The sequence below is a fragment of the Etheostoma cragini genome, chromosome 12 (genome assembly GCF_013103735.1).
Source record: "Etheostoma cragini isolate CJK2018 chromosome 12, CSU_Ecrag_1.0, whole genome shotgun sequence".
NCBI classification, from domain to species: domain Eukaryota; kingdom Metazoa; phylum Chordata; class Actinopteri; order Perciformes; family Percidae; genus Etheostoma; species Etheostoma cragini.
Genome location: NC_048418.1, coordinates 11,948,967 through 11,973,552, shown reverse-complemented (window position 1 = coordinate 11,973,552; position 24,586 = coordinate 11,948,967). Strand labels below are relative to the sequence as shown.

The window sequence follows — 24,586 nt, the reverse complement described above, 5'->3', positions numbered from 1 at the left end:
ATGTATAGTAGAGAAGTAGTGGATTTATATTACAAGAGATTTATATAGTTAAATTATATAGTGTATATACTATAGTCTCATTCTGTTCACTGTATTTACACTCAGAGTATCACCATGACGTCATATTAACAAGAATATCACTTACGGGTACAGAAATGGCCGTTCATTTAAATTGCAGAGATATTTAAAATCGGCAAGCTGATATATTCTAGTTTATTTCTGTTGTCATTATCATCTATAACTGTAACGTTTAAACGTCCCGTTGCTCAGCGCTTTTAAATTGAGTATGGGACGCAGGAGTTTCATACCTGGAAGTTATTGTAAACAAACATTGTGATTGGGTCTATTAATTTACTACTAAGACAAACCATCCTGCCGATGCTGCTTCCCATTTAAAATGTTCAACTGGCGAAACAATGAGGCAGCCTGACAATAATGGCTCTTATTGTCAGGCTGCTACTGGAAACATATGACACCATGATTAGCGAATATCACAAAAGGCAACGGCCATTTTCATTATTTTTCATCAGCGTATCAACTTTTATTTTTGCAAGTCAACAATGGAATAAGAATGAGTAGCCACAGTGAGCAGTGGGATGAAGAGCTGCAGGAAACAGACTGGAAGTCTCCAACTCCGCAGCAATGATACCGACTTTAATGTGCTGTTGTGTGGAAAACTACTTAAACATGAAATCAGAATGGGGTTGAAATTATTGTTGATTGTCTTCTTTATTAGTACAAGATAGTTTGTTTGTTAGCGCTGTAAACAGACCACTTTCTCTTTTTGTTTTTTCGACAAAGTAGCTGCTCAACAAGTGTTGCTGTAGTATTGAACTGCTCTTACTGTTACCATGGTAAACACAAGTGTCACCGAATTAACCAGTACTGACATCTTAAGGATTACTTTGTGCAGAATCACAGCTGCAGGTGTAATTGTCATTTGCATGTATGTCAGTTAAGATGAATCATATATTAATTCACTCACCAGTAGAATACGTCATGACAACACAGTTCTCATCATAGTTCTGGAAATCAGGCTGACCTGCATCCCACCGTAGAAACACCACTTGAGAACCATCCACCCACCTTAATATACCACAAACAAATCAGTTAAAATGTTGTCACAGAACAACTCATGGGTAAAATATTCAATTCCAATTCAATTGTAAAGGCTTAAACTGTATTATGTTTTGTTTCTTCCATCTTAACATCTCAAGGACAAATTATAAATTGGCTAGATTGTGGAAGCAAATTAGAAGCAAATTAATGTGATCAGTAACTTCTGCCATTAGTCTGTACTGTCTAGAATAAAAGCCACATTCGAAAACAAAGCTATGTTATTGACGTATTTTAAATGTGTAACATACATTTCAAATTTGTTATGTATAATATTTAAATATTTGAATTCTCTTTCTTTGGACTTTTTTTATTTTAATTTTTAAATTTAAATATTTTAATTTTGTCCTCGTTTGTATTTTATTCATACTCACTCAAGCGTTTGATCAAGATCTAGTTTCAGACCTATCCAGCAAGTTTCATAACTTTGGGATATCTAGACACAGAGACAGAGGACATGTTAAAAGAACCATTACTTATTTTTGTGCTGAAGTTAAATGTCATGGTTATTGTACTTAAATTGTTTATTGCTGTAATGGTTAAATGTAGAATAAACAGCACTGCTTACCTGTTTCCACAAAAAGACACGTTCAGCTTCAGTGTTGATAGTTACCAAGTCACTATGCCTCTGTTGGCAGAAGCTACGAGCTTCGTCCATGGCCATCGACACACTGTTAATAAAATACTGATTCCCAGTCCACTCTAGCCACCCATCTGAGGTCTTACTGTAGTCTGAAAACATGTTAAAAAGATGTAATATATCTTCAATATATGTGTTTTCAATGCTTTTAGCATCTCAAACAAAATCTCTCTTACCAACAATTCAGTTGGGTGGTGGTGTGAATCTCAAAAGCAATATCTCTAAACCTTGGCAAATAAACTTATGTTCATGTCTAGATAAATTGTTTCCAATAAACCAGTTCTTTACTTTTAAGAGAGTTGTCTTGAAAACTGTATTGTAATGTTAAGAGTGGAGGTCCGTGTATTTTTTTGGTTGTTTAATTTCAAAAAATCCCAGGCGTTTTTTTCCTTTTCATGGTCAAAGGGGGAAGAGCAAATTTAAATTTTGCTTTGATTTGCAGTTTCGATTTCATATCACAAAAGATAAAATCACTAGAAAACAGAACAGTGTTTTTTTTTCCATGTTCTGAGACTGGATGTTGTCATCTCCAAGTAAACAGTGGTGGTGTTTGCTCTAGCAGGCTAAAATGGCTTTGGAACCGTACTCCTGATGTGATTTTAGACATGGCAAAACAAGGTGTGTCATCTGCAAACCTCTCTGTGAGCATATCACAAGAAAGGAATGCTGTTTTAGTCAGTATGAAAAAAAAATATATATGTTTAAGTGTTAGATGGTTGCGGGTGAGTAACTCCAACACGTCATTACGTAATTGTATTTTAATTTTATTTTAGAAGTTATCGGTTGTAGTTATGGCTGATACTGGGGCAGGGCCATCACAGAAAAAAAAGGAAATTAAAAAAGAACAACTAAAAGCTAAAAGGGAATGTGTTGGTTGGGCAGAGACAATTACAGGATTGTAAATGATTCAAAACCAACCCTTAATTTACCCTCTTCCTTCTTGATAGGTTCCGTATGTATATCAATTTAATTCATAAATTAACTGCGTGTATAAGTCTGTAAGACGTGGTACATCAGTTACCTACATGAAATTACGTCTCCCTTTCATTAAGCATCCAGTTTTGTATTTCTGTTCAGTCCTGTTTGTGTTAGCCTGCTATTTTTTTTTTGGCAACCCTTTACTTGTATAAAGCGTCGTTGGGTTTCACATATATATATATATATATATATATATATATATATATATATACATATATATAAGTTATTCAGTGGGCCAATGTACTTTGCATCGTAATATTTTTACGTTGGTTGCTACTACTAACTCACTCTGGCTTGTGACACAGTGACACCCTGTTTAGCTCATGATCCTTGATGATACAAAGTAGGCTAAATTACAGTATGCAACACTTGAAATGAAACAATGCATTAACGTATTATCGAATTGTAAATGAATAAGGTTGTGTCTGAGCAAAACATCCTTGCAACTATATGACCTCGTGTTAATTCTAACTCTGTAATACAGCACAAGCCAGCATGCCCTAGAAAAGCTCTTCATGACAGCAGTTGTGGTAAAAACACGAGGATCAACACAAACTGAAAGTTCCTCATAGCCACGCAAAAAATAAAATACAGTTTGAGTGTAACACTTACATTAACGTTTAAAACAAAACAAAATAATGAAACAGTTATGTAAGATGCATTTTCTTCGTAGGTATAGTTTTTTTTGTTTTTTTTAAAGAGAGCACATGACACATATTTCACTGGTTGTATCTCAATGATGCAGCAGGAAAAAAAAACTATCCATTTGGTTGCAGTTGTACTACAAGCTGTACTGCAATCATGCAAAAAAAGCGTATTTCCATGTGGTCACATACTTATCACACTTACCAGGAGTGACGGGGTCTGGAGGTGTCTTTGGAGTTGACCCTATAAGGACATGGATAGAAAATAAATATAGTGGAGTGGTAATTTCATACACCTGAACACATGTGAAGAAGACATTGATGAAAGAAGAAACTTCACTCACTCAACTATCATCAACAAAAGAATTACACACTTTTCTTTGAAACTTATGTAACCGAACGGCCATGCTTTACCTGATTGGATCTGACACAGCCATCCATTGTACTTCTCACAATGCACACTGTTCCAAAACCCTTGCCAAAACTGCCGACGTGGTATAAATTCAGCACAAGTTTCCACATTATTTCTATTATTTGGCTTTCCGTCCCTCCAGTGTTGGAAGTTTACCTGTAAACAAAAGCAAACACTTAATCATGCAATGACAAATTTATTTATTTTCATTTATTTAAGATTGCATAGCTAAAATTGATTTACTTAACCACTGTAGAAAGAGAAAACGGTCAACTCACTGGGGATCCATCGCTCCATACGAAACCAGTTCCTGGGTCAGGGGCACTAAGTCCAATCCAGACTGTTCCTGAGCTATAACGGACCACCTTATATTAATGATTTTAACATGCAACCTGTGAAAAATGTTTAAGGAACAATTGTTTGACAAATTTCCTAGTTGTCTGATTATGCAGTTTCCCAGTGCTCTTCTTGGGCCTTATTTATAAAACTGTGTGGCAAATTTGCGTCAGAATTGGCGTACGGACGAAACATAGGATATGAGTACGCACAGAAATATTCAGATTAACAAAACTGTGTGCACGCACATCCTACGCTGGATTCCCTTTATAAATCACAAGTGACTCTAAATGTGGGGCAGCTTTGGCGGCTTCATGTCACGCCCATTATCGCAGTTAAATACTTAAAGTCAGTGAAACTCCCCCAATTAATATTCATCCTTATGTTAATCATGTGCACAGAGGAAAACAAAGCAAAGGGCTTTCACTCAATGTGAAGTTGTAGTTGTTGTTAGAGGGGTGTAAAAGAGGAAATATGTTGGGAGGGCACAGTGTGGGCATTACTAATGCCAAAAGAACTGTAGATTGACAACATTTAATGGTTTAACAGTTAATGCCATTGCTTCAGAGGTCAGACCATGGCCCAAATTAAAAAGAAATGGTCCAATATTAAAGTTGATGCAAAAAAAATACCTAAAGCTACCCCAAGATAGTATTTATGCCGTGGGACACCGGAGCTAAACCCTCTTGAAATGGGACAGGCATGGCATAGTTTCTCTGTAATGCTGGGCCCAAAACACCGGAACCGGCTCTGAGGCCACGCTTCCTCGTTTGCCAGCAAGTCTTCTTACTGTCGGCCTCTATTTGCCACATGTCTTCCAACATGGCAAAGCCAGGCATTGTGCATCATTACACATGACAGGCCTTTACCCATTCATTGGGTTGTATCTAAAAAGCTAAAGGTGTCAGAATTAATCTAATTGTAAATGACAAATAGTGTAAATTTACAATAAAAACAAACCATTAATAATAAATAACAAAAATGATCTAAAGCGATAAAAATAATAGGGGCGGGAAAAATAAAAGATTCTTAGATGCATCACGATTATCTCTAAAACGATTTGATGTCCGATTCGGATAATAATCAATTATTTAATGTGTTGACCTTCATTTTAAAGGTACAGTCTCTAGACGTGTACAAATCAGAAAAAAGAGTGACTGAAAAAGGATAGGATTATGGACAACAACTTAGTTTAGGCATCAGAAAAAACATACAAAAATGGCCAAAAGGAAGAAAAAAAAAGCAGATTCTCCACCATTACACATGACTCTGACATGGAAGATCACTGATGGTCGTTACCCCTCTCTGCCGCAGTCTCCTCTGCTCCATATCTTTATAAGGGAGCTAGCTAGCTAACCGCTATTCAGCGCTAATCATTTCTTGCAGAGCCTTCAGTTCTCCGTGCCTGTATCCATTAACTGCATGTACGGACTCAAGCCTGAATAAAACCTCTCATTTTATTAAAACGGCTGTAAAAACATTAAACTACAACTCAGAGTTGTTTGAATGACGTAGTATTAGCGTGCCAAGTTGATGCTTTCCCTGCAGAGTGCTGACTGATTTGCTCTGGCGAGTCACGTGACCAAATCACAGACTTTGCGATTAGGACATCGCATTTTAACATATTGCGGTACTACTGTAAATGCTATTAATCGTGTAAGCCCTAATTTCCATCCATAAAAAAAAAAAACACTGTAAAAAACTATGATGGGCTGCTGTAGTGGAGGCTATGTGATGACCATATTAAAACAACAATGTGCTCCGCCAGTAGGAGGCAACAAAAAAACATCAGTTCATTTGTCCTGGGTAATGTATTTTTCATGAGAATAAATTCTATAACTTGCCAATCTAATTATAGAACATTTTAGTTTTTTCTGCTTTTTTCTTGTGTACGCCACATTTATAAATTACGGCCCCTGGACACTAGCTAACCTTCATCTTTTGCAACCAGTTTTGTACTTTTTTTAATTCCTTAAATCTTAATTTTAAAATATGCCATTCACTGTACACTTACAAGATGTTCTGTCAATAATCATCCTTATCACCTGATGTTTATTTTTACAAACAAGAAATATTTACAGCATCTCAAAAGAATGACAATTTTCTTCTTTGACACAACTACAGCGTAATTTAGACTAAGAAGATTTTGTCAATTGTACCCCAAATTGTATGAGACCAGGTCATACTGTACCGTCTTCCAATTTTTTGGTCAATAACACTGTGGATGCTGAGCAGGTCTCCCCCGATGGCCCTGCAGTAATCTCTGGCCTCATACCACGTCCTCTTCTTTAAAGATGACTCTGAAAACAGCTTGACCAGAAGACAAAGAGGTTCAATATGGTTTGGTAGTGTGACTTTACAACAAGCAAACCGTTATTGTCTTTGCACTCTTTGTGTGTTTGAGTAGTGTCAATGTTATGTAGTTTTTCTGGTTCCGTAATGGCACAAGCATATACACATTTTTCTGATGGCCTTACTATTTGGATTTGGGTGGGCAGCCACTTACGATAATGTTGTTTTTTTCCTGTTTGCAGTAAGGGAGGTACTGTAAGTAAATGTAATTTGGTGTCTTTAATTTTGCTATACAGTATGTCAGGTTATATCTACTACCACGCTAGCTACATTCATGTTTTGTTGTCATGGTGGCCTTACTCACCTCAATCATTTGCAAAATTCTACAATAAGAAAATATCTTTATATATTAGCATGTTTTTAACAGGGCATAACATGCCTGACTTTGGAATTACTCTACTCTAGTAGAATCTATTGCTCCTCTAAGTAAGCTTAGATGATCAATTTAACATAAATTCTTTCAGAAACATAACAAATCTTATCATTGTTTTCCTGATGATGTCCAAATCTACTTGCCAATGAAATCTATAACCAAAGACTATGTGCAACCATTGTTTGACTGCTTAAAGGAGGTAAAAACCTGGATGGACCTAAACTTCCTCACTCTAAACAAAAACAAAACTGAAATCATCACGTTTGGACGTTCGGGTGCTCTGGGTGACCCTTTTGGCATTTTGGGCCCTTCAGCCTCCCAAAATCGATCCACTATTAAAAATCTTGGTGTTATTTTTGATACCTCCTTTACTTTTAGTAAACAAATCAGAGCAGTTGTCATAACCAGTTTCTTCCACTTAAGACTTATGGCTAAAATAAAGGCCTATCTTCCTTCAAAAGACCTTGAAAAAGTCATTCATGCTTTTATCACTAATCGGCTGGATTATTGTAATTCTTTATATATGGGTCTGCACCAGAAATCTTTAAATCGGCTCCAGCTTGTCCAAAACGCAGCTGCTCGCCTTTTAACTAAAACAAAAAAACATGAACACATAACGCCAGTCCTGGCCTCCCTCCACTGGCTGCCTGTCCGTTACAGGATAGATTTTAAGATTTTATTGCTTGTTTTTAAGGCATTGAATGGTTTAGCGCCATCTTACTTGGCTGATCTTTTATGCCACCATTCTCCAGTCAGAACGCTGAGGTCGTCAAATCAGCTTCTATTGGACGTCCCTAGATCAAGGCTAAAAAATAAGGGCGATAGAGCCTTTGCAGTGGGTGCCCCCACCTTATGGAACAACCTCCCCAGGCATATTAAAGCTGCACAGACTCTACAAACGTTTAAATCACTGCTTAAGACGCACCTGTTTGCTGCAGCTTTTAACCCTCGTTAACCTGGATTATGAAGTTTTAAAGTGTTGTTGTTTGTTTCTCTGCGATGTATTTTGGTTGGAGGGTCTTTTACTCTTACTTATGTATTTGACATTGACCCTGTTGACCACTTTGGTCAACTGCTGTTGTTTTCAAATGTGCTATAGAAATAAAATTGACATTGACATTGACATCAGGGGCGGCTGTGGCTCAGTGGTAGAGCGGTTGCCTACCAATCGGAAGGTTGGTGGTTTGATCCCCGCCCCTGCAGTCATTGTCGAAGTGTCCTTGGGCAAGACACTGAACCCCGAGTTGCCCCCGGTGCTGCGCACCGGAGTGTGAATGTGTGTGAGTGTTTATCTGATGAGCAGGTGGCACCTTGTACGGCAGCCCCGGCCACAGTGTATGAATGTGTGTGAATGGTGAATGTTCCCTGTAGATGTAAAAGCGCTTTGAGCAGTTGTTAAGACTGGAAAAGCGCTATATAAATACAGCACATTTACATTTACATTTACATTGGCAGGTGTATGTGTTGCACTCATGTTTTTAAGCTGCATTGAATTTCACCTTATAGCAGAAGTTTCTCGTTGGTATTTTTGTCCAGCCGTCAGCACACACAGCGGTAGGAGTTGGTGGTGCAGGCGTTAAAACAACCCCCTCTGCCAGGTGTTTGCAAATGTATTTGATCTTATTTGTGCATGGCATAACATCCCATAGGCCAGCAAAAAACCCAGTTGCCATGGCAACGCAGCCCTGTTGGTGACCTTGCATTGTTGAAGGAAAAATTGTAAACTGTCAATTGTCAGGGCACTTTCTGACAAGTCTTCCAGATGGAGTTTAAAGTGCATCCATACCTGGCATTTCAGCGTTCCAGTGAGTAAACTTCACTGAGTCTGTGTTGGTCCACACAAACTGATCAATGTCTTTTTGGGTTGAGAGGCCTAGCCAGAAGTGTTTCTCTGGTCTCATCCCCACCAAGCTCACAAGGAAGGCATTATCTACCCTGGAAATATTTACACTATTAGATTCACAGGATTTGTCACATCTGTGAATGATGTACCCAAAACTGTTTGTTTGAATTTTGTTGGAAGTCCTAATAAATACCAATACATCTGAACTAATAAATATAGCTTGCTCATTTTTAGATGGCTTAAAATAGTTTTGTTACCCATTTGAAACATCTGCTAAGTAGGAATCTGAGCTCTTGCAGTCATCTTTGGCCTCATCAAACGTCTTTGTCTTTGTTCCTACAAAGTAGCAGTAGGAGCCATGTCTTTTCCATCCCTGGATTGTATTAAAACAGCGGGAAAATGTCATGATGTTGTGTTCTTATTTAGTGTGATTTATTCATTTTCAGAGAACAAAAAGCTAAACACAACAAAATGAATAATATGTCTGCAGGAATCTGACATGGTTGCTGGGGAATAAACTATTACAGAATAAAGCCGGAACAGATTTTTTTCTCATACATAAGAAAAAGTAAAGTTTACGCACAATTTTGCAGCCTATATTCTGCTCCACTTCATCTCCAGAGGGTTCAGAGGCACTCATCTTCATGCAAATGAAACCATGTTTCTCGTCACACATACGGTCAGCCCAGTTCCCATTCTAGAAACAAATGAGCACATTAAAATGTTTATCCATGTAAAATCTGGATGCACCAACAGACAAGAGAACCACAGTATATGTTTTGTATATGTCAGAGAAGAATTTACTTAGATTCATAGATACATACCTATACGAGTATACAAAATGTTATAAATTCAGCAAATATGTAGACACCCAAACATTCCACCATGATGCAATTGAACATCTCATTCCAAAACCACAGCTTTTAAAATGCTACCATAACAGCCTTCCCTTTCTCACGTTCATGCTTTCTACAAGATTTTGAAACCTGGCTGCAGTGATTTCCACAAGAGCACTAAGCCTCTACAAAGCAGTCCAGTTCAATTCAGGCTGTTACACAGTGGAACGTTTTCTTTTTGTTTTCCATTAGCAGAAGTTGAAGAAAGTACCTTGGACTATCTTTGGTACCACCTTTGGTTCCAAGCGTGAAGATGATACCACTGTAGTTTTACACAGTGCCACTATGAAGGGGTGCTTTTAACAGTGGAAAACAAAAAACAAAAATTACTGGTCCCAGAAACGTGTGGTGAGCAGAGCCCAACCACACAGATGGTATTATTGAGGTCAGCCAGTGATGTTGGAGGATTAAGCCTAGTTTGCGTCTGGTGCTAAGGTCATGGTCTTATGCGGGCAAGTCAGGCAAGTTCTTCCACACTAAATCTCTCAAAACCATGCATTTTTTGCTTTATACAAAAGTGCGTTATTGTGTTGAAACAGGAAATAGCCTTCCCCAAACTGTTACCACATAGTTGGAAGCCTGCTGTTATCTTAAATATCAGGAACTAAACGGCCTAGCTTAAAACATCCCAACAGCAGTTTCCATTCTCATTTGAATAAAGTGTAATACGTAATTGCACCATCTGACAGTTTTCTTATAGCAGGTTTGTTAGTTGGATAAATAATAATCTTTTTACAAAAGACTGGCATATGCACCATATCCATAGCTCCTTACCTCTCCCCTGATGAGAACACAGTCTTCTTGGTCAGTAAAGACAGACGGTTTCCCAAACTCCCAGCTGGTAAAGCTGACAGCAGAGTGGTCAATCCAGTCAAACAGCCCCTCTGTCTTCTTGTCATTCAGTCCAATCCAAAGTTCATCAGTGGATGCTGTAGATATGCACAAAAAAATGTATTTGTAGATCTTATTGTGGAGCTCTGCCTTTTTACTATTTTGTGTGTCAGTTGGAAATTCTTGTTGGTCATCACTGCTAGGGGAAGTGGAGGCTTACTGGTTGAGAGATTTGTGTGCAACATCCAACAATAACACCAGTAGATGGTATTGAAGTGCTTCTTTCAAGCTATACTTAATTTTCTTTACCATAGCCAAGTTGAGAGATGACAAAGCTTTGGTCCTCCACATTGCGGATGCTGACTAGGTCCCCTCCTTCTTTGCGACACGCTTTCTGAGCATCAGACCATGTTTTCTGAGTACGATGGAGGTGGAAGCAGTGGCCATTGTAGGGAATCCAAGGGCTTGAACAAAATCCTGTCTCAACAGCTGATCAAGAAAGGAACGCAGAAATATAAATATGGAGTCACATATTTAATGCAATTCATTAACCAAAGACAAAATGGTAACACAGTAAACTGTGGAAATAGAATAGAATAAAATGTATGTTTTTCTTTACCTTCAGTAGGAGGAGCCACAGGTCCTTCACTGTAGCAGATGTACCCCAGTTTCTTGGTGCATGAGGAACTTTGCCAGGAGTATTGAACAGCACCATCAACAATTGCACAGTTGTGTCCTGGATTAGGAAGTGGATGTCCTAAAACGAGGAGGTTCGGTTCTCAGATGTGTCTGAGTTATCAAACTCACGCCCTTTTAATAATTTTGACACTTAAGAAAATTATAATGCTAATTAATGACATCTTTATCAATTCAGTAGTATAGCAGGTCTAAACAACAATTGTAATACAATGTAAATAGTATAAGAGAACAGTAGAATCACCAATGAAAAAAGAACATGTAAAAATAGAAAAAGAGGCGAAAAGAAAAAAGTTGAATGATATGCTTGTTAACAACTGGACTGGTGTGATGATTGGCCTAATTATTTGGCGGAGCAGTCAAGATTCATCATGATGTTGAAAATTAATTGGCACTGGTACATCAGGGATACACTAGACATGTTTTGAAGTATTCTAAAACATCAAGTTTTATTGGAAATGGAGTTTGAATGGAGACTCAATGCCGTGTGATTTGAAGTGTGCAAATAGCATGGACGACGTCTCTGAGTTCAGGCACTGTTATTGTACGTCTTGAATCTAAACTGCTGAACAATCAGAATTCCTCTGTTCCCATAACTATCTGCAGTGTAGCCCCCGCTGTGGTTTGTAATAGCAAGTTACAAAAAACACAACTGACAGGCAACATGGTGTGTCTAAAGTACAAATGATAAAGATAATATTCAATACCTACATCTAAATACAGTAATCTTACAAGTCAGAATGGAAATTTTAACTTACCCGAGTCCCAATTCAGGTAACGGTAAGGCCTTCCATTAGACCACTGCCAGCCATGTTCTGGGTTCCGAATCAGCCCAGTCCAAAGCTTGTCCCCCTGTCCCCTGCCCGCTGTCCCTAGTAGTGCTGTGAGTGTGTTTGTGTGATTAAAAAATAAAAAGACACACAAAGCAAAGACGATAAAATGATAATGAGTAAGGCTCAAACAACCACAAGGCGGGCTACTGTCATAACAGAAATGCATTCTTGCACACATTTGAATGTATCAATACAAGTAGTGTTTATGTATAGTAGTTGCTCCTTACCTGTGATGTAAGCCTTCTCATTAGGATCTGTGATACTGAGCAGGGAGGCCCCCTGCTGTTTACAGCTGGCTTCAGCCTGGGGCCAAGTCAGAGCTGCCTGTGTGTTGAGCTGGTAATATGCTCCTGATGGGTGTTTGCTCCAGTCTTCTCTGGCTGTAAAATATACAAACACTAATTTAGAATAGAATAGAAATGCTTTTCATATGTACAAAAAAAAACCCTCAAGTTGTAATTAAATAATAATAAAATGTAATTAAAAGTAAACTAGTGGTAGGTCATAAATCAGAGAACACCCATTATTATCCTGATAGCCTTTATTATCTCCTTCATTGTGAATCAGTGTACATTTTAAAAATTGTGTATTGTAACCATTGCAGTAATAAACAAAAACAGTCAGTACTTACAGTAAGTTGGGCAGTAGCCCCATAGTTCGTGTTCATATTTAGTTTGAATTGCACACCAACGTTGATTGGAGTCAGTGTCAGTGCAGGCTGAGTACCACTTGTCTCTGTACACGAAGGGAAACATGCAGGGCCTACCGTTTGCATTTCCTCCAATAGTATAAAGTTCTAAATGGACAAAAAATAACAAATCAAATAATAGCTTGAGTATTTAGAGAACATCTGTACCTGTAGTCATTGACATTTTATGAAGATTTATGACGCACTACTTCAGCACTTAATAATTCAAATCTGGGAAGGAGTCCTTTCGGTGTATTTTTTATCGTCAAAAATATTATAATTCATCTAGAGATTTACAAACATGACACACAGTGTGGACAAAGAAGAGTGTTTTATACTGTACCTCTGTATGTTCTTGTACAAGCACCACTGGAGGTCCCTGAAATTGTGAGGTGGTTATTGGGTCCTATTGTTTTGGAGAGAACTGCTGTGTTGTCTGCAGTGAGCTCAATGTAAAGCTCTTGGTCTTTGAGGGCGAGCACTGTTCCATTCTTGCATTCCCACTTTTGGAGGTCGCTGTTTTCATCACAATCGTAGAGGCTTATTTCACTTCCCACACTTTTCCCCTGGACTCCCAGGCATTTTTTTGCCCAGGGAACCAGTAGTCGGTCACCAGTTGTCCAGCGTACTTCAAAGCAGAATCTCAGTTGTTTAACCAAACAAAAACCAGTTACCTTGTTAGTTAGTTGAAATGGTGAATCTGTAGAGAAAGATTACAGTTGTTGTAAGAGAATGCACAATAAGTCCAGATTGAAGTTGTTTCCTTGCTGTCTTTTGTGGGATTTTATATAACACTGACAATACTACTGTTAATATTCACAGAATAAACAAAAATGTAATAACCAAACATTTTTATTATTACATATATTTCCTTTTTTTTCTTTTTTTTTTAAACAATTTTATAATTTTAATCACAACCACCATAAAACATTGAATTGTAACATATCTACAAACAGGGTAACACAGACAACAAACTGCCACTTGGGAAAGACACAACAATCTTACATAGAGTTAGGTAGATCGAGCAATGTGCTCAGTAAAACCCCCACAAAAACCTCAAAATTAAGTCTGAATACTGTACCATCTGAGGCCAAACATTGTAATGTTTGGATGAGAAGTACCAAGGCTGTGCAAGTTATCTTCATTGTTAGAATTCTTTTGAGATGTCTCACAGCTGAAAACCTTATCTATGCATTTCTCACAGATGATTTATGAGTTGTGTGAGAGATTGTGGAAAGAGGGGAATTTTAGTAGCACTTACTGTACCCATCCTGTGACAACATATCACAGACACGCCACAGTGTTGCCTTCTGTTTTAATGAATCACCATCGTGTCTCAGACTTACAGTATTTGTCAACTATATTGTTTTCCCAGAACCCCTCATCCAGTCACACATAATATTTTTCGAGTATTTCAGATGAACAGAAAAGGGTAAATGCTGATACAGTATTTGGTGGTTCTTTTGAAGGGTAACTACCATTGTTTTCAACCAAGACCCTATTTTCCCATATATTTTGGGTGTAAGTGACTGATGGGAACAACAATATTTGACATTGGTCCAGTATTAAGCAAGATTGCTGCAGTCGGCAGCAGCAAAATAAACTATAATATAAGTTAATAGGTCAATTGTGCAGCTTGTATTTATCTTCAAAAAAGTGCTAATTTTGCCACTGACAGGCTCAGAATAATATTCTAAGTGTCTGACAACATTATGGAAAGGATCTTAAGGAGGTTGACCTTTCTGTTAAAGAGTACAATCCTTTTATTTTATAATATAACATCCATGAAATTGCGTTTGCTAAAGCCACCAGACTCCATGTAAATAAACAGTAATTTAAGTATTGTTTAAGTAACATACACTTCATTCAAAGTTGATAGAATCAAAATCGTTTTGGGTTGTCTTTCCACTTTTCCAACCATCACAACTCTAGTTTTGGTTGAAATAAACACAGTTTAACAACCCGGAAAAGCTAAACTTACAACATGTCTTCTTTGGAATGTAGACAAAAAACTTTTTTACAAATCAAAACTATAGGGCAAATTACCCTTTAATTCTTCAACTTTGAATATTTGTTGAAAAGGGCCAAAATTTATCTTCCAGCCAGCTTGTTAAAAGTATGCTTGTTTATATAAAGATAACATATCCCCCACAGCAAACTTCTCCTTCCACTGTACTTTACAGTTTATTTTGTCATTGGAGTTGACAGTAAATAGTATGAATTGGCTTGATGACTAATGTAGTGTTCATTGTATAAAAAGAGAAAGTCGCTTCTTCGCATCTGTAAAGTGAATTGTGACAACATAGGTGATGAATAAAATGTCAAATGTAAAAGTTGGCCAATAACTGTTGAAGAAGTTGTTTCTGCAAGCACAATTTGGCACTTAGCACTGTTTCTGATTAAACAGAAAGGTCTCAAAAAAGGTTTTAAAAAGGTCTATCTCCGGGCTCCTGGGTGATCGGCTGGACAGAGAAGGCTTAAGGTGTAGCTCCTGCCCCAAATTAGTAAAATAGTTGATTTATATGGTTCCAACTTTGATATGTTAAGTCGTTTATATGTCGTTAGTGCTCTAACGAGCACTTTGTGCACTTTGTGCTCGTTAGAGTTACTTGAAGCAGAATGGCAAACAAGAACATATCCCAATGCGAAAATATGGACGCCATAGCAGAGGCGTTGCTGGAGAAACAGAAAAGCTACCTTGAGCCACATTTTTCTCAGATTCAACAGATGGACAATGACAACAAGCTAACTACTATCCATGGTCAGTTAGCATCTCTGACTGCAAGCCTTGGCCCTATTAGATCTGATGTGGCAACCTAAAAGCCACCGTGGAAAGCATCGCAAGAATTCTTGACGGTCATGGCCACGCTTTACGAGAGCTGGAGGTGAAGATAGCGGACATGGAGGACGGAAACCGGAAATGCAACATCCTCATCATCGGGCTGAAAGAGGGGCTAGAAGGTGCTAATGCTATCCAGTATCTCTCACGCTTGCTGCCTAAATGGTTCCCGTATCTAGCAGATGTTCAGAATTTACAGTGATAACCCAAAGAAAAACACCCCTACTAATTGTACGTTGATTTTTAACATCCTCCGCTACACAACCAGGCAGGCAATCTCCGCTCTTTATTCAGGGTCGGAAAATTTGCTTGTCCCTGGATTACAGCAACTTTACGGTTGGGCATCAGCAAGCCTTCTATCAAATCATGGATTCAGCGCGAGTCAAGGATCTGGATTTTTTTCCTGCTTTATCCGGCAACACTGAAGATCAGAGTCGGCGCCCAGTACAGAGCATTCACCTCCGCCGGGGATGCTGAGGACTATGTGAACCGGGCTGCGCCCCGTCCTCCTTCTGCGCATCAGATTCTGTCACGGAGGGCACCGTGGAGGAGGATCAGGACTGATCCAGCAGATAGCAGAGCAGCAGCAGATAACTTTAGATGCCTTCTTCAAATTGTTGATGCGGCGAAGGACATTAAGACTCCAATGTCACTTCTTTCTCTTGATGCAATGAAAGCCTTTGACAGACTTGAGTGTCCATTTTTATGGTTAGTCTTAGAGGTGATGGGCTTTGGTAAAACTTTCATTGGTATGATCAAAGCTTTGTATTCTAATCCCTCAGGCCGAGTCTTAACCGGACACACCTTTATTTCCAGTCCCTAGGTCTTCCCGCCAAGGTTGACTCTTGTGTCCTCTCTCTAGAGCCGCTGGCTCAAGCCATTTGCCAATTGATTAGCGTATCACCAGTATGCATTCGTAGTACACAGCATCATCTCTCACTATTTGCATACAATGTTTTGGTCCTTTTTAAAGAACCCGTCTCAGTCTCTTCCTTACCTTCTATTATTATGCGAGGAGTATGGAAGCTTATCAGGCTTTAAAATTAACTGGTCAAAATCTGCACTACTTCATTTAAATGGTTCTGCCCACAACTCAACCATCTCTGCCGACATCCCAATTGTTTAGCAGTTTAAATATTTAGGCATTAAGGTATTCCACTGCTTAAACCAGATCATTAAACACAACTATTCTGTTGATCTGAACAGTGTTTTGAAGGAAATGGAAAAGTGAGTGGGTCTCCCCATGTCTATTCAAGCCTGTATCTCAGTGGTACTTCATATTGAGGCCCCTCCTCACCTGGTGTAATCCAGGTACATCTATTTGCTGGTGTACCTTAGAAATGCCATGACAGAGCCTTGGTCACTCCATGGCGTTCTCTTTGCCAATATTTCGAACAAACAGTGGCAGCTACGCTTTGGCCCCATTATCTCTCATCTTATCAAAACTTGGAGATTAGCTGAAACATACTGCCATGTAGCTTGTATGTAGATTGAATTTTTTGCTGGATGTAGTCCTCAAGGTATACACCAGTGTTAAAGCTGATGTAAGCACTTTATTCTTGCTGTTATAAGATAAACGTTCCATAATAATATTTCAGCATGTTGTAAGTCAAGTGTTCTGAGAGTAAAATAGACTCCTGCACCACCTGTTCTGTATTCAGGCTTTAGATCTAGCCGTCACAGGAGACTTTGGTCATTCACAGGTCATTTCAAAGAGAGGGAGAGAGAGAGAGGGAGAGACTTTGGTCAATCACAGGTTGAGAGAGATAGAAAGAAAGAGTGAGTCCTGGCTGTTCTGCGCATGACAGGGGAGGGAGAGAGCTGCAGGAAGATGTTTACTCTACTTAAAATTCTAGCGTTATTTTTTACATTCTACCCACTGCAGCTTTTAGTGCTATCTAATGCACAACCAGTAGACAAAATGTAATCATGCAGAAAAAATACACTGTCACCACAAGTATTAGCACATAAGCAGATCACAAACAGCCGGGACAGTTACAACATCAATTAAAAACAATCCCTTAATTAAGGCCAACAATTTATCTAGAGATCCATAGAATACAAAAAAATGGAAATAGGATAAAATAGGATGCAATGCCAAATAAGTGATTTTTATCAACCAAAAAGTCAGAGTTTTGGAAACTGGAAATAATTGGAAATAAGTCCCTTAGATTCTAGAGAAGAGAGACCTTGTGGTAAAGTGTTGTGCAATAATTACAATCAGGAAGCCATCGTATTGCTGACAGTCAGTTCTTATTTAATCTCTGTAAGCAAACATAAACTTCTCAAGAATTGATTGATGTGAAGTCCCAACTTCTACGTAACGTCCCTTCTAAGCCCAGCAAATCCGCTTTTCAGACATTTTTTATATAAACTGACCCGATTTAAGTGACAACATTTTAGTTAAAATAAAAGTCTTATGTCTTATTAAAGCCCATGGCTTTCCATATAAACCCACTTCATTATTTGTTAATAAATAAATAGGGTTGGGTACCGAAACCTAGAGCCAATATGGTCTCAGTTCTTATACGACTAGTGTCTACCAGGCCGAATTGCAATGCAAATTTCAGTGCCTCATTTAGGTGCCCCTTAAATGCCTGCACAGTCCTTTGGTGTTCCATATTAAAGGCAACTGATGCATCACGGCATGTGATGAAGGATACTGTATAGGTGACTGTGGGCTGGGTACGGAGCACGATACAATGCCAGTCGTGTTGCTCCATCTGGTCAGTGCTAGTTGGCGGTTCAGTTACCCCAGAATAGGTAACTGTGCGCTGGGTACAGAGCCCCACGGCTGTGTTCAGTATGTGAGAGATAGCCACGCACCCTGATTTGCATAGAAATAAAGAGAGGGGAAATGAATAAATGTGGATTTATGAAATAAGTCTCTTGAAGTAAATAAACTTGGACTTATGAAATAAAAGTACCATGAAATAATAAAGTAAAAATAAAAAACAATTAAGTAAAAAATGTACTTAAGTAATTGATTCATTTTTTTCATAATGTATGTATTTATTTCCTTATTAAATTATTTCATGATGAATTTCGAAGGTATATTTATTTATGTATTCATTTATTTATGTATTTATTCAGTTATTTAATATTGAATAAAACGGCATTCCATACACAGCAAACTTCTCCTTCCACTGTACTATACAGTTTGTGTTTGTCATTGGAGTATAATGACAGTCATTTTTCTTATTGTCTTAGATCATTAAGGTTCAGTCAGTTGGTTTGCTGCACTGCTTCTTTTAGTTTAATAAAAATTAAAAATGCCTAAACTAGCGCTGTTTATATTCGTTAATAGATGAACTGTCATAATTATTGCCATGTGATTGCTTTTGTGGCTTTTAGTTTACTATCTTTCACTGAGCTTTTGACTGACTAGTAAGTAACATAATAATATAATAAGTAACATAATAAGGAAAATGCAAAGTTACATTCATGATTCTTTAAGCGGAAGTTGGTGTTAATGATTAGTTAGTTGTGTACTGAACACATTTGTCTTGATGGGTTTTATGTGGGATTGTTTCTCATGTTATCTCTGAGTGTTTCTGACCTCTGCCATCCTGCCATAACAGCTAAGGATGGGTTTGGTGAAAGTTACTCTTTTCTTCTACATTAATTGAATAAATGATTAAAAAAACATGCAGTTCACCAAAATGAAAACAGGATACAGGATACAGGTGAACTGAAGATTGGCCAGGTCCACATATAAGGGCTCTTTTCAGTTGGTCTAGACTTAATAGTACTATACTAGTAGTGTTGTCTTCATGTTGTGGTTCTTGTTGTCGGAGTGGTTTCCCTTGAAACCTAACCCTTGTTAGTCTCTGTTTCCTGCCCAGGGACTACAGATTACCTTATAGCTAACTCTGGCACTGCTTAGGAGCTGTGCATTGTCCCTATCAAATAAATAAATATATTCTGTATAAAAAATACAGTAGACCTTCAACCTTAGTGATTTTACATTGTTCATATGATACTAGTACACATTATGATACCGGTATGACTATACTTTTACCACTATGAAAGCTTTAACTCAAATCCTTTTTGAGCTATGGTGGGTACTATTTTTGGACAGCTAAAAAGGGAGCATGATGGGAAGTGAATTGATTCCTCCGGTTATGTTATTTCATGATATAGAACTCAATTGCTTAGTGCCAAGTTGAATGTTCATTTAATAGTCACAGGCAGTACAAGCAATGAACAGCATATAGTGAGCATAAGCATAACATGCAACAATTATATACATTTAATCATATATAAAAGACAAAATCAAATACCAATCATTCCCATTGAGACATCCTAGAGCCTAAATTGTTCTGTTCCATGAGGTCAGACATTGCTAACTCCATTGAAACTAACACATATTGTTAAATAACTGAATACATACCAAATATAGTAAAAAACAAACAAAGCATAAACACTCATGAAGCATCAATGTGAATACATTGGTCTGGGCCACAGTACAGTATAGTGTATGTCCCACTAGATTCTGCTACTTTATAAATCACAGAGTTATAATAGGCTCAGGGTTTTCTACTTCTGCATTCTCTATCAGTTTATTGGTATCAACCACGTCAGGCTGGGATCGTTCACTGTCAAAGTAGAGTGGATTGTCAAAGGTAGGTAAGGGACGAGGAGACTTCTTGTAGAAGAAGAATGCAACGACTATCAGTGTAGAAGTGATAGCAATGATCAGCACAACTATCAAACTCATATGGACACGACTGCGAGGATCCTGACCTCCATGAGGTTCTGCACAAAATTCAGTAGATATTGATTAGTCAAAACAATTCAAAACTAAATTTACCTTCAAACTTTTGTTAACCGTCAATGTTGCATTATATGTACCATTTTATCAAATATAATTGTTAAATAATTAAAATATTACATAACTTAAGGAGATACAAAGGTTTAACTTACCAGGTTTTGATCCTGAATCTGTGGGCATCACTGTTGGGAAAAGAAGTGAAAAATGTTTAGATTGGTAACACTGTTAAAGGAATAAAATGTGTATTTTGAGTCTGTAGTTTGAGCTCCCCTAGATAAAAGACTCTGATCCCTGTCACCATCCAGCCTAGATGTATCCACATACAATAACCCATAAAATAACCAAAATACATCAGATGATCTGATCTGGATGTTGATTTTATGGCAGTTGAGTTTTTCTTGTTTGGAAACAAGCCACATATTAGTATATACTGTGCAAACATCAATGGTTTACGTATGTTTGTTTTTTTAAATCGATTTTACTAACTTTTTAGGGAAAATGGATCTTTAATAGAGTCCAGAGTATGATCATGTCTCCCTCTACAGTTGAGTTTTTGTGAAGTGGGAGAGTGAGAAGTGCTTATTGAAACACCACATATTTAACTACAATGGAATGATGATCTTACCTTTGGGTGTTTTGCAGATGTATGCCCTGTCGTGCCATCTGCGACCTGTCCTCCAAGCCCCATCTGAGGTTCCAATCTCTGCAAAGTCATTATTAGTATTGTCTGCAGCCCAGTTAGTGTAGTCCATGATGGTTTTATCCAACCACAGCCATGTCCCTAGGGTCAAACAGAAACTTAATGTATTACAGTTTTCACATGATGATGTGATACGTATTCCTGCCAATTGTTTCACATTACTTTACTGATACATATGGCGTTAATGCACCAAGACATACATCAAAGCACCGTCAAAGGTAGTGAAGAAGAAGACTGCTAGACAAAAAACATGTAAAAAAAGCCAGATTTATTTTTTGAAAAATAATTTTGGCATTTAAGACCTTTTATAAGATAGAACAGCTTAGACAGGAAACTGGGGAGAGAGGGGGGAATGACATGCAGCAAAGGGCCAAAGGTTGAAACAGAACCCGCAGATGCTGCAGTGAGGACTGAGCCTCGGAAAATCGGAGCATGCTCTACCAGGTGAGCTACACAGGCGCGCAACAAAGCAGCTTTTACTGTCTTCAAAATACGTTTTAATTTTTTATGAGAAAGGAAATTTCTCAATGGCTTGTTAGATCTTAAAGATAAATGTAAACTAAACTATTGTTTGTTTACAAGAAAAATACATTTTTTTTCTGAGATATTTTTTCAAAGAGTGTAATCATACCTTTATGAGTTTTATATAGGCCAATCCAGAAAGCACTGTGGCTATCTTGAAATCTTTCCACATTGCCTTTAAGGAATTGTTGCTCATCAGGATCTTCGATGCTAGTTAGGATGCCACCTTCACAACAAAAAAACAGTCGAGTTGTAACAGTTACTAAACATTTTTTAGTAGTTGCTATTTATTCCTTTTTGCTGACATCAGTAAACAACACATCATACCCTTGATCTTAAATTGTCCAATTCTGGTTCTCTTACCATGCCTGACACAGCTGCTAGCTGCATCTGCCCATTCAATTTCCTCTGTCATGAACAAATAACAGTGACCCTTAAATGGCAGCCAGGAGTAAGTCTGGTGGTATTCCACGTTTGTCTGTTCAGGGCAAATCCCTGGGAAGTTGGTTGACTCTGTTGGTGCCACATCTGTGAGTGACAGAAACAATGATGAGGGGACCAACTAATTACTAGTTATTAAATTCAGTAAACGTTATATAGTGTCATTCTAATAACTACCTCTGATCAAGATCCTTGATAAAGGCTAGAATATTGTGAATTGACCTTTTTCAAAAAGTTAGTTCTCATGAATTTCTATAATCGAAGACTGTTGAAATCACAAACTCACATCAAGGTGGGTATAAAGTAACAAGACCACATGTCAAAGCAGAACTGTTTAGGAACCTACGGTAGTGCTGTATTCAGTGAAAACCATGAATCGGAAGATATGGTGACATATTTTAAAATTACCGGAAGGATTAAGTATTCCTTTATGGCTTGCTAACAAGCAACAAGCTAACATAGCACACACTGTATACCAAATGTGCAACCAAAATAAAGTATATTAAAGAATTTACAGTATAACCACTTTAACCTACAGTAGTTGACACTATATCTTGGTATCACAGCATGATACCACGATTGTATTAATTTACATTGCCTGATAGTGATCATACCCGTAGACTGCATGCAAACACTGTTCATGGTCTGATTGCAGAAGGCAGTCCTCCATTTTCCATCCACATCCAGGTACACACAAGGTTGGTCATTGCTGGGTTCACCTTCAGCCCAGCTGGCAGCATTCAAGTGCCAGCCGTCAATATACCTAAAAAAACCGCCTGTCTGAAAGCAAGAAGGGATCAAATCAGCATTTGAATTTGGGCATGCAATGTAAATGCCTTTTTTTTTTAGATGTCTTACTTTGTTTAATAGACTAAACAAATCTACGCTTTTATATGACACCACAAAGTAGATGGGCAGCTGTCTTTTGAGGGTTTTATGTTATGGATAAAAGCTAATCATTATTAGTCAATTAGACATTTGTTATTGTTGTATAGTATCTGACTACTCTTTCAAGGTGCTAGTTTTCCTTGGAACTAGCCTGTTGGGGTTTTTGCGCTACAGTGTAGCAATTTTAGTTAGTTGCAGCTCAGTACCTGTTTCTTGTTTAGTCCTATCCAAAGGGGAGCTTTGAGATTCATAGCCAGCAGCTCCACGTAGGCGTGCGTCCACTCATTTCGCAGGCTAGCTAGGTTGGCTTTTTCACCTTCACATTGTTTCTTGGCATCGTCCCAGGTCAGATTTTTAGTCTCAACCTTGATGCTGTCATTTCCCAGAGTAACATAGATGTTACTAACTGCTGGCTCTGGCTGAGGCTGGGTATTTGGGTCTGTTGAGATGAGAGATAAATCAATTTATAAAATTAACTTTTTTTTTACAGACTTCATTATTTTCTCAGGAACTGTAAGTTAATTTGACAGTGAACAATTTTCCAAACCATGTTTACTCTACTGCATGGAATGTATATTGAGGTTTGGGCAGAATGGTGCTGTATTTGCGTAATAAGACCTACATACTTTACTTAAACAAGATATTGCATTGATTCATTTTTAAGCCTAAAAAAGTTTCTAAAAGAGAAAAAAAATAAACTCACCAAGATTCCGAAGACAGACATATCCATTGGTGTCATTGCAGGACTTAATTAACCATTTACCAATGCCAAAGGTGACACCGCTGGTCAGCACAACACATTCTTCCTGGTGAAGAACATTGGGAGTGGTTTGGATTTCAACAATCTATTCAGTGTGACACCAAAGTTTATGATGACTGGCTGGTAAACTTGCAGTGATCTTGATTGATTGATTGGCCTGATGACTAACTCTTTGTTGTTTGTCAGCAATGCTTTGCTCTCTATGTCATGTCAAACAGTAAAAAGGAAGGATATTTTTGATATATGTTACCTCATTCCATCTCTGATAAAAGGACCCTTGAGGACGTCGACGTTTCTTAAGAGCAGAACAAGACAAAAAATATTTCACACATTTTTTATTTCAATTAAACAGCACCACAAACACCAAGCTAGTAGTTTGTGTGTACTTACAGAATGGCCCCAGTTGGTGAATCGCCTTGCTTTGCCATCGGTCCAGTAAAACCCATCTTGTTTTAAACTATTTAAGCCAATCCACAGGTCTGTAGTTCCTGATTCAGCCATTTTGGTGGTCAAAAATGCTGAAATTTTCAAAGGTTAAAAGGAAGTAATTTCCAATGTATCTTTTTCTACAAAGGTTTAATTTATCCATTGTTGCAAGATTATGATTAAATTAGATTTAAATCAGTATGACAAACATTTTAATCTTTGCTTTGCTATTGTTCCAAGGTCAAGATTGAACATGCACACTCTCTATTTACATTGTATACACAATTATGTATGATTATGATCAATATATAAGATATTTGGAAAAAACAGTAAAACAAACCTTGCACACGCCTTGTGGGAATTGAGACTAAATTGCCTCCCATGGTGATGCACTGTTTCCTTGCTTCTTCCCAGGTTGTCTTCCGGTTACTATTGATACTGTAACACTGCAGATGAGAAATAAAATAGTGATTGTTCACTCTATAACTAAACACAAGCCATCTTTCATTATGCTTTGATGCCATCTGATATAATCTTAAACACATTTTTGTGCTTATTCACCAAACTCTGTATTTATTACTCCTTCTTTGTGGTAGCC

At 37.9% G+C, this 24,586-nt stretch overlaps 2 protein-coding genes across 4 annotated transcripts in view; both read right to left on the bottom strand.

The window, feature by feature from the left end:
- Positions 1-13,864, bottom strand: part of LOC117953561 (macrophage mannose receptor 1-like) — a 55,333-nt gene extending 41,469 nt beyond the window's left edge. The window contains exons 1-9 of the mRNA XM_034886685.1: positions 13,720-13,864; positions 12,982-13,338; positions 12,582-12,746; positions 12,178-12,330; positions 11,876-11,998; positions 11,041-11,178; positions 10,731-10,910; positions 10,365-10,519; positions 9,278-9,391 (exon numbers count right to left, since the gene is read on the bottom strand). Of these exons, the coding sequence (XP_034742576.1) occupies positions 9,278-9,391; positions 10,365-10,519; positions 10,731-10,910; positions 11,041-11,178; positions 11,876-11,998; positions 12,178-12,330; positions 12,582-12,746; positions 12,982-13,338; positions 13,720-13,783 (1,449 nt within the window). The 5' untranslated portion in view covers positions 13,784-13,864. The remainder of the gene's footprint in view (positions 1-9,277; positions 9,392-10,364; positions 10,520-10,730; positions 10,911-11,040; positions 11,179-11,875; positions 11,999-12,177; positions 12,331-12,581; positions 12,747-12,981; positions 13,339-13,719) is intronic.
- mrc1b (mannose receptor, C type 1b) overlaps positions 1-24,586 on the bottom strand; it is a 43,345-nt gene that overhangs the window by 9,103 nt on the left and 9,656 nt on the right. For 2 of the 3 annotated variants that reach the window (XM_034886687.1, XM_034886688.1), the window contains exons 21-31: positions 24,329-24,434; positions 23,953-24,080; positions 23,813-23,857; positions 23,506-23,608; positions 23,009-23,241; positions 22,529-22,694; positions 21,837-22,001; positions 21,583-21,699; positions 20,877-21,032; positions 20,404-20,433; positions 19,583-20,235 (exon numbers count right to left, since the gene is read on the bottom strand). In XM_034886687.1, coding sequence (XP_034742578.1) covers positions 19,988-20,235; positions 20,404-20,433; positions 20,877-21,032; positions 21,583-21,699; positions 21,837-22,001; positions 22,529-22,694; positions 23,009-23,241; positions 23,506-23,608; positions 23,813-23,857; positions 23,953-24,080; positions 24,329-24,434 — 1,497 coding nt within the window. In that variant the 3' untranslated portion in view covers positions 19,583-19,987. Of the gene's footprint in view, positions 1-19,582; positions 20,236-20,403; positions 20,434-20,876; positions 21,033-21,582; positions 21,700-21,836; positions 22,002-22,528; positions 22,695-23,008; positions 23,242-23,505; positions 23,609-23,812; positions 23,858-23,952; positions 24,081-24,328; positions 24,435-24,586 lie in introns of those variants that run through there. The other variant, XM_034886686.1, reaches the window with a different exon arrangement.